The following is a 10868-nucleotide window of genomic DNA, read 5'->3' as shown; positions in this document are numbered from 1 at the left end:
TCAAAAATCATAGGTCTATGTATATTCACACACAGAAGTGAAGTTTGGAGGCAGCAGAAAAATCTCTAACTGTGCAATACATACTATGTAAAGGTTTGTTTCAACAAGCATTATTAATGGATGACATGGACTAAAACCATCTATAGGGATTTAAGTTCTATAAGTCAGACCTAACCATTTCTATATTTATTTTGCAAGAAATGCTCAATTTGGCAAAATGTACAAAATGAAAGTTTATTTCTATATGCATTACTAAGATGTGATATGGAATGATCAAGTATATAGCCAATAAACTGGCACAATGCAACATTAAAATGTATTGTGCCATTTAAAAAAATGGCAAAAAACAGATTTCTAAGACGCTGAATGCAGGTGAACAGATCTTAGGTAAAAATAACCAAAAGGACCATCTGTACCCTAGAAAAGGATAGAAATTTAAATGCAGCCCAGTGAGTTGGGTTCCGTTACACATGACAGCAGCTGGAAAATGTAGTGAGGGACGGATGACAGTATGGGACCAAGCACAGCTTGCCAGTCCTGGGAAGGGGCTACTGCCAAGAGTAAGTAGGCTCTTGGAATGTCAGTGCCACATGCTTATCATGTGTACAGGTTTGCACACAGACCAAAAGGGAGTTTGCTTCAACAATCCAGGCAGTGCATGTATACAGTAGGTGGTCTTGGATTGTAAGCATATGCATTTGGACCCCAGTATTGCAGGTTATGTTTGTGAGGTCATATTAGACCACAGTGTTCAGTTATTTGTGTCATTCATTGACTAGGTAATTTGGAGTCAAGCTCCTTAGTCATCCCTTCAATTTATTTTTCAGCAACACTTCTGGCATGCAGGCTCCTGACAAGTATATCTCAGCTTGTGGCATTCTTTTGGTTTCTACAGTCTCTCCAGTGATGTCCTAACTTTATTCAAAGCAGCCCCGTTTCATAGTAACCTGTCAGGGACATGACAAAAGCACCTAATGAACTTATTTTTTTGTTTTGTTTGGTTCTCTGTTTAAATTCGTCAAATCCTGTCTTATGATTCTTTCTGAAAATCTTGACAAAAGTCTCACTATCATTACTTGCTGGATATACTGGCTACATAGGCTTTGCGGAACCCAATGTAATCCATCAGTCCATCAGTTGCTAACATTGCCACAGACATTCTGTCTGGTGTGCATAGTGTATCGATTACATGCCTTGGTGATGATTACTAGGTTATGTATCGTTGCTGTACTGAATATTTTCTGCCCCACATTAATTTCTTACCCCAGTCAAAATTTTTTTCTTGGAACCAGAGAGTCCGTTGTCTTGTAGCTTGCATAGATGGCTGCTTGCACTCAAATGTCAGGCAACCAACTGCTGATCCTTACCCAAATCCGTCATTCTTGAGCCAGTCAAGTAAGTGCAGCATCAATGGAGTATAAGGAGGATTTTAGGGTTAGAGAGAGGTGAGGGCAGTTTTTAGGGTTAGGGATTAGGAAAGGTTATTTGGGGTTAGAGAGTAGAAAGGAGGTTTAGGGTTATAGAGTAGGAAGGGAGGTTTAGGTTTAAGGAGGGCAGTTTTAGGGTTAGTGAGTCATCAGGGAATTTAGGTTTAGGGAGTGGGTTTGGAGTTTCAGGTTTAGAGAACAATTGGGGAGTTTAGTGAGGCGGAGGGAGTTTTATGATAAGTGAGAGAGGACTCGGGTTGGAAACCTGGTGGAAGTTTTAGGGTTAGTGTTAGGGATCAGGTAGGGATGTGCAGTTTTATACAGCCAGGAGTTGGAAGGGCAGTGCAGAAACAGGAAATTGAGATAGTGGGATTAAGAAAAATGCTTGCTTTTTTTGAGCAAGTGGCAGCAAGCAAGGGTGTTGTGAGCTACTAGCCTGCAAACAATGGTAGCAGACCTGATTATATTATCAGGGTCCAAGAATAAGTGTACAAAAGACTTTTTCAGTCTCTTGTTATTGTTTTCCAAACAATTTCTAACAGACGGCAAAAAGGAAGCATTTGGTCCTTTTTAATAAACAAGGACACTAGAACATATAATATAATGTGTTTATTACTTGAAATTAATCTGTCCATGGACACTGAGCAAATGTTTAAAAACTAATCCAGAATTCTTAAGTTAAATAGTATTTGTAAAAACAGGTTGCCAATCAGCTTTAATTCAACTTGTTATTCGTCCAGTTAAGATTACAATTTTTGTTTATTTTGTGATCTTATGCAGGATGTAAAAAGCATGATGTTAAATATTTCTTGCACATAAATATTTTCTCTATTAGAAATGTAGTTGTAAATTTCAAAATGTGCCTCTTTTAAATAATTCTATTATGCCTTTTAAATTAATTTTTTGTAGTTCAGAATAACTTTATAAAGATTTCATATTTATTAAGACCATTTCTTGTAAGATAAAGTCAGGGTCTGAATGCATTAATAGGTCCAAATACTTCTGTAATTCACCTGTATTTTAGAGAACACTCTACAGACCATAAAGCACTTTAATTCATCACATGATCGCTAGTAATATTATTGTATTTTCAGTACAATTAAACCAAAATGAAAGTATTTACATTTGCACCATAAAACCTGCTGTGAAAGAGTATGAAAATATATATATATTTTTTTTAATTCTGGGCATTAGTGTTTGAAAGTAAAATGTTTCGATATATGGTTTATATAATGAAAATATGTAGGCTTATGAATAGAGTATTAGAAATAATTAACTAATATTAATGGTATTTCATTATCCCTGCGGTCAAGTGACGTTAAAGAGTTGCAGGTAGGTGCATGCATGAATGGATGTGCCTTCTTTGAAGGTTGGGCTTCGGGCTGGCAACTCGGCACCGTAAAAATCCACTGCCAATCATTAGCGGACCGGAGTTCCGCTGTGGCGATCCCTAACCGGGAAAAGCCGAAAGACTTTAATGGTATTTCATTATCAATTATAGTTACTGATTTTATTGTAATTTTATTATTATTTTATCTGCTACATATTTTTTTTTTTAATTTTTTGCCATGTCATGCTGAAAATGGTCAATGTTTACCTGATGCAATTAATCATGAGTTATTACATGAGTAAAATAAAACAAGGAAACAAGTGATTCTTTATTGCTTTTTATCACTGTCTTTGTTATACTGACATGGACTCTGTCAGAATGTCAGAAGCATTTTTTTCTGCTTTTATCATCTGTGTACAACACAGCTTGCTCTATTCCCTGTATTATCTAAGCCTGCTCAGACTTTAATGCTCTGTATGTGGAGGCTGCCAGATTGCATCCAAACTGACAAGCTGCTCAGAACATATTCATGGCTCTGTTTAAATCGTGACTCTTTGAAGAACAAACAGAATGCTAGACACAGTTGAAAAAGATATATATTTTAACAAGTGTTGTATCAAACTTACTCAGACTGTACATGATTAATAATAATATCTCATGTGATTATTTTTTATTTCCACTTGAGATTGCTGTCCGTCATCAAGTAAGGGATGCCTCTATTCAGACACCTACTCCTAAAAGAAGAATTAATATAGTTACCTTACTTAAAACAGGCACATTACTTGAATTGGTTATATACAATGCCAAGTCCTTGTCCGTTCCTGCTGTATGGATACTCGCCATCACAGACTTTTAGCACATGATGGCATATTGCATGAGATCACTATTACTCTGTAAAGGCTTTTATGTTTCACTAGATACAACTTGGATGCCTTAAGGTATATTCTACAATTGAGATTTTTCTGTTCTTCTATAACAGAGCAGATGTAAGACTCAAACCTAAGTCTCTAAAGTAATGCTTCATTGCAAGACACCTAATAATAAAGTATGAGAAAAAATATCACTGAAGCCAACTACAGCTGTTATTCTAGCCTCTGTTTAGAAAGTAGTAAACATGGAAGGTATGCATAGGATGTAATTAACTTTTAATTAACAGTTCAAAAACAATTGTTTAATTAACCATCCAAAAGCAAACATCCTGATGTTTTCCATGCCAGATAAACTTCCTTCACTACTCGCATTAGTCCTGAAAGACCCATCAGGCAGTCTCTTTCCCTATACTGAATACCAAAGATACCTATGCTTACCCTTAACCTTTCATTTAATTTCTCCCTTCAAGCTGATATCATCATCTCAAAAGTCCTGTCTCAGCTTAAGTCATGCTACCAAATTTCCCATCAGTCGTCCCATTCTGCATGTACATCCATAGCCACAAATACTCTAATTCCTAAACTTTAATATGCCATGCCAATTATTACCATCCCTTTACCACAAAATGCACAGAAGACAATAACATATGAAGACTAACATAGACATTATTGTCATTTATTACAAAGTTTCCACTGCCTTCCTAAAACTGCTAGAGGCAATTTTCTTCTGTGAACCCTTGTGTATAAGATTCTAACACTAGGTTACTCCAATCAGAAGAATGTTCCCCCACAGAGGAGAAAACTATTCCTTCAGGAGCATTCAAAACCATTCCCTGAAACTGACTAGGCCACGATTCAAACTTGTCATTGAGGAAAAGACATTCTCTAGGTTAGGACCTGCCTTGTGGAACAACTTGGCTAATGAAGTAAGAAAACAATGACACATTCAAGACCTTCAAAAATCTAGGTGTGCATGCTTTCATGATACTTATAATTCTTAAATTCTTGACAATGAGATATCCTGGCTAAAGCATACATATTACATTTATTTATTCATTTATTTCAGTTTGATGACCGGAAAAGTCCAGTGGGCCAAGAAAAGCCCATTTTCAGTGGAGGCCTGGGGAGAAATCTCCAATTAACATACAATACAATATATAAATTCATAGATAATAATAATTACAAAGACAAGCATGGTATATACAATATAAAGAGAGTTAGATGCAGAGCTAAAGGGTGAACATATTAATTACAATTGAATATGGAGTAGTTGTAGTGTCAATGGATAAAACCTTGTGCGTTCAGTCTGTAGTTCATTAAACATTTGAATTACAGAATTTCAGAAGTGGAATGAAATGGAGGAAGACTTAGGATAAGTATGTCTGGTAGACAGTCGGTAAGGACATATGAAGGTATGAATGTGTTACAGACTGGCTGTAAGAATGCTTCAGACTGGCAATAAGGCTAGTTGTTTACAGAAGGGCGGTAGTGCCCATTTCCAGAGTACAACAGTCTAAGAAGGCGTAATATGGGAAACGATAAAAGGAAGAAAAGAAAATAGTAGTTTAGAGGTAGCGTTAGCGGTTAAATAGGGTGGGACGTAGCAGGTGGTGAGATGGATGATGGGGGGGGCTCAAGCTGGAGATGAACAGGAGCATATCCTGTTTGAGGATAGGTAGGAGTGTAGGAGGGATAGGAAGTTGGTGTGCTTAGGGGTATTATGAAGGGATGGAGGGAGAGAGAGAGTTCCATAGCTTGGCTACGGAGTATGATAACAGAAGTTAATCAGGGTGCCGGGACGGTATGTGGAGTTGTAGTAGGTTTTGATTTTCTGATTGGAGTGAGTGGTTAGGTATGTAGGGGGTTAAGGAGGAGGAGAGAGTGGGGCAGCTGGATGGTTTGAATATCCGTTTATGGACGATAGTGAGCTTAAGAAAGTTCAGGTAGTTAGGAAGTTCTAGCCAACGTACAGATTGGAGGGAGTTGCAGTGGTGGGATGAGTTTTTGGAGTTGGTGGCGAATTTGCAGATTTTATTGTAGCAGGAGTCCAGTTTGGATTGTAAGCCAAGTTGGAGGTTGGTGAATGGGGGGGGGGGGCACCATATATTAAAGAGAGGAGAATGTAGGTGGAGGCTAAGGTCTTTCTGGTGGAGGGAGTCAGGTAGCGGTTGTGTCGGTATAGGAGTCCTAGTTTTTGGTGTTTTTTTATGGCAGTTTGAATATGGATGTTGAATTTTAGATGTTCATCAATGATGAAACCAAGGAGTTTGGTGTCTGGTACAGTCTCAATGGGGGTGTTATTTTGACTAATTATCGAAAAGGAGGTGTTATCAATTGTTGCATGTCTGGAGGGGTAAACATCATTAGTTTTGTTTTATTTGCATTCAGGGCAAGATGGTTGTTCTGCATCCAATTTTCTGTTTTAGTGACAGCTAATTGGGTCTTTAGTTGCAGGTCGGATGGGGAGTCAGCAGTGCAGATGATAGTAGAGTCATATGCGGCTGGATCAGGAAGGACTCGAGCATGGATTGGTGAAAGTTATTAATGAATATGTTGAAGAGTAAGGGGCCATGGACAGAGCCTTGGGGGACTCTGGTGGGGGTGTCTGGGTAGGAGGAGGTAGATTATTTCCATTTTACAACTTGCAGCCTTTCAGAGAGGTTGCTAAAGAACCAGGATGTTGTAGAAGGGGATAGGTTGAGATGGGAGAGTTGGGAGAGGAGAATGGGATGGGAGATGGTGTCAAAGGCTTTGGATAGGTCTAGGAAAATGGGTAGAAATGAGTTTGCCAGAGTCACAAGCATGGTTGATGCATTCTAGGAAGGAGAGAAGGGCAGTGTTAGTACTGTGGCCTGGGCAGAAACTGTGTTGGGTGGGGGTAAGGAAGTTGTGAGTAAGGTAGGGCATGTATTGTGCATGAATACATTTATCAAGAATTTTTGAGAGTGGGGAAAGGATGGCAGTGGGCCTGAAGTTGGTAATGTCATTGTTTTTGCCTTCTTTATGGAGTGGAATTATGAAAGCATGTTTTCAAATTGAAGGGATGTATGATTCTTGCATGGACCTGTTTATTAGAATGGATATAGGAAGAGCTAAGCTGTTCGCTGATATTTTGAGGAAGGATGTGGGTAGATTATCTGGTGCGTTGCAGCAGGGTTTTAGCTGGACGAGTATTTTTTTTATTGTGCTAGTGGGTATGTGGTTGAGTGTGAAAGTGGGGGGTTGGTGTGTGTTGTCAGAAGAGAGGGTGGTGGATGGGGGGGTGTTAGGGGTGGGGTGTAGGAAAATGGAGGTTAGTTTGGATATACAGTCCACAAAGAAGGAATTGAATGATGTGAGTGTATCTTGGTTGGAGAGGTTAGGGTTGGGACAAGGGTTGTTGGAAGGTGGAGGGAGGACATAGTACTCCAGAACTTTTTTGGGTTGGCAGAGTGTTCGGATTGAAGCTTTGTATAATAGGACTTGTGGTCTCTGGTTATTAATTTTTTTATGTTGTTACGTTGTTGTTTGTATTCGAGTAGTGTGCTGAGTAGTTTATTGTTTTGATATTGTTTCTACTTTTTTTCTCTGAGCATCATGGTATGCCTAATTTCTTATAGTACTATATAGATATAGAACTTATATTACTCATAAAAGGCATTAGCATTAAAATGCTGTTCACTTACCAGTGATATTTGTATGTCTAATGGCATATACTATCTGTGTCTATACTTCATACCAAAATGTATTAATATTGCTTAATTTTATCATTGTACCTTTGAACCTGAGTTGTGGCTGAAAAGGGTCAACAAATCCGTTCCCTTACCCAGTTACCAAATTGTTTAATAAATGCATAAAATGTTTCTCCATTTGACAGAGATAGGGCACAGCATTATTTTAAAGATTATTATTAATTAATGAGTTTCTTCATGAAGGAAAATTTGTGGTTGCTAGGTTATGCTAAGACAGGTGCACTTCTTTATTTTATAGTAAGAAGTAAATTGCCTCCAGTCTGTACTCCTACTCATGTACTGAAAGGAAACCCCTATGGAAGGGACTCTAACCTTCGCTGTAGTTTGAACTTGCAGAAGCATTCTTCCTGCTGTTCCTGCTAATATCCTCTAGGACTGGCATAGAGGGTGTTACACTGTAGTCTTCCCAACAGCTATGTACTCAAATATAATACATTTTGATGGTGAGACATGGGGAAAGTTGACTGGACAGGAAAGGGACAGAATTACTTTTATTTCTTCTTACTAGGCATTCAGAATGCAACCAATGTGTTTTGGGTCTGTGTGTTGTCCCTATACTCACCAACACAACTCCTTTGAATGGGTGAAGACATAAATGTCTTGCTGTAGAAAAGGACAAAAAAATTATCAGGCATTTTGGGTACATGCAATATTAATACTGGTAAGCAATGCTAACAAAGAAACACAGCATAGTATAACACAGAAGACTCCTTTAGTTGCACATTTGAGCACTGATTTAATGTGTCATACAAGGACTATTCTGCCTTTGGCCTGAAATGCAGTACAAACCTAATCTGTAACCATGCTTTTCTCTTTAACAGGAAAAAGAGGACAAAGCTGTACTACAAGCGGAAGTGCAGAACCTGCGTCAGAACAACCAGCGACTACAGGAGGAGTCGCAGACTACCGTTGCTCGACTCATCAAAGTGACAGAACTGCTTTGTAGCATCAGTGCCAAACCGTTATGATCAAAGGGCAAAAACAGAGTGACATTAAATATTAAAAAGGATGAAATGTGAATATCAGTGGAAATAAACTTCTATACTGGTGAAACTGGAATAACTATTGGTGCATAACAAAATACTGGCTGGCCATACACTGGGTGAGCTCTTACAGTCATTTGGGTGGTGGCTATTGATAGGAGCCCTAAGTTGTCATTACTATGTTGCTAATCATCCCAATTAGTGTCCCCTGTTCTGTTGCCTTGCTGACCTACATGTGTTCATTTCATCAGCAAAACATCAGGTAATGCACAAAGTTTCACCATAAACTTGATGCTGGTGACTCACATTTTGTAACACTCCTTCACTTATGCATCAACTGGTTAACAGACCAGTGGACAATGCAGTCATAGTTTTGCTAGGTATAAACTTAAGGCAGCAGCAATTCCTGTTCCTAATAGATTTTGGAAGCCACAGCTGCAAATTTTGCTTAGTATTTTATGCCTTAGCCAAGATGTAGCCATTGTTTTGAATCAAGCCAAATATGAGCCTTAAGTAATGATGAAGTTAACGACTTATAACCGTGGTCATTATTGTTTCGCTAGTTGCTTGATTTCCTTCTTTGTTTAGCCGTATTTGCAGCGCAATTACTTACAACAGGAAGATAATCCGTACATGTGTTTAAGGATAACACCAGGCAGCTTTCATGGTTCTAATGTTAGTACCCTGCAACTAGCAGAACTTCTGGGCTCTGCATTTCTATTTAAATGTTTTTTGTTTTTTTCTCATAGTTTAATATGCAGCTGGCATTGGATTTGCTACCAAATGTTAACATGCAGGCAAATTCTAGGACTATTTTTTTAAGTTTATTTTCACTACAACAATGACATATCTTAGTCCACGTGTGTCTTGTTGGTGTGCTGCTTAAATATGAAATCATTTATCCCACTCTCTGACTTAGTGTAATGTGCTCCGCAGAAAGGTTAGGGGTTCCCTAAATACTTTGGGGAAGTCTGAGCCATTTCTGTGAACCAAAAGCTGCTACAGGTAACAAGGCAAGCTGCTGCTGGCTCTTATCCTAGGGGTGATACAAGTGTGCAACATTCATGTTGCAAAGAGTACACAACATACATTGGTACATTATCGCAAGGCCTACATAACCCCCAGTGCCAGAGTATGGACCATAAGTAGTAAAGCAATCAAAAATGTCCAGCACTCTAGCCTTTGATTAAATGTATTCTTTACTAGATGTTTCCATGAAGTACTTTTTGCTGATGTGAAAAAAAAATAGCTCCATCTTAGGGTCATAACAAAAGACAACATGAAGCTGAAATTACAAATTATGGCAAAAAATTACAGCTCAGTCATAGATTTTAGAAAAAATAATGCAGTTGAAACATCAAGATGTAGAAAGGAGATGCAACAATGAAATGGGAGCTACAGAGAGATCTCTGTATCTATATTTGAGATGCCAAGACTTTTTTGAATACACAGAACAAATCTTAAATGTTAATTCGGTATCGGATTGCTAACTATTTAATGTTGTATACATTCATTTACAAAATTCTCTCTAAACAATGTGCGCCGCACTCCCCCCCCCCTCCCCGAGTATTCCCACTTCAGGGACAGATAAGAATCAAAAGAGAGAGTGGTGAGACAAATGAAACTGCTGTACTGTGTGTTGGTGTTGGTGACTCCGATGTGGTATGGTGTCACTGTCACCAATCTGGCAGAATACGTTTTAACCGCTAGAAAGCATTATCCAAAATGAAACTCATGAAATTTAGATCCAATTCTTGCGTCATGGCACAAAAACTCCTTTGGAATGCATGAGCATTGTTCATACACCACTGCAACTGAGAATATATTTTACTGACCTTGTGCTTTGCTGAACTCAGGTATAGAGTCCTACATAAACTGTGGCAGTATGTCTAAAACTGATTATCTTGGGTAAACAGAGTATATTTACAATCTGAGAATAAATAATAAGCCCACAGTTCTGTCCTACACAAATGCTCAGGTTCATGGCAGGGAGTTAAAAATGCCATAAGTCTTAGTAGCTAAGATAGAAATGCAAGATACAGCCATGTTTATATAATTTGAATACTGTGTCCACATCACAGGGTAAACATTGGTTCTAGGTGATTTGCTGGCATTCACTAATGTTGATCTAATACCCCAAACTCATCTAAAAATGAGAAATGGGGTTGATGATGACAACGACGACATCAGGTGTAACATTCGGGTGTTTGCCAATGCGCTAGAAGGCGACAGTAGCATACTGTACCGTGAACAAGTACAAATTTAATGGTTCACTCAGCAAGAAAATTAAGCAAGTAATTGCCTACAGATCACTAAGCATGTTGAACAGAAAATACAGCCATAGAAAAATGTGTGTTCGGTTGCATAATCTTTGGGAGTTTCTGTTTGGGAGTGCACACAACATCCTTCGGTACCCAAATCTAAACTTGGAATTCTGTAGTAATTACCACAAAGATACATATGCTAAACTCCAGAAAATATCAGTATTTATTTACTAATATCTTCCTTCCATGGTGTCCTGAAACATA

The 10868-nt window shown here is 38.3% G+C and overlaps 1 protein-coding gene across 2 annotated transcripts in view; it reads left to right on the top strand.

Moving 5' to 3' along the window:
* Positions 1 to 9916, top strand: part of LOC122792925 (signal-induced proliferation-associated 1-like protein 2) — a 2084855-nt gene extending 2074939 nt beyond the window's left edge. For both annotated transcript variants that reach the window (XM_044060495.1, XM_044060496.1), the window contains one exon: positions 8179 to 9916. In XM_044060495.1, the coding sequence (XP_043916430.1) occupies positions 8179 to 8325 (147 nt within the window). In that variant the 3' untranslated portion in view covers positions 8326 to 9916. The remainder of the gene's footprint in view (positions 1 to 8178) is intronic.
* The last annotated feature ends 952 nt before the right edge of the window (positions 9917 to 10868 follow it).

This window comes from Protopterus annectens, chromosome 2.part0 (genome assembly GCF_019279795.1).
Source record: "Protopterus annectens isolate FY-2018-M chromosome 2.part0, PAN1.0, whole genome shotgun sequence".
Taxonomy (NCBI): domain Eukaryota; kingdom Metazoa; phylum Chordata; order Ceratodontiformes; family Protopteridae; genus Protopterus; species Protopterus annectens.
Note: the sequence above shows the minus strand (reverse complement) of the source record. Positions and strands in the feature narration are given on the sequence as shown.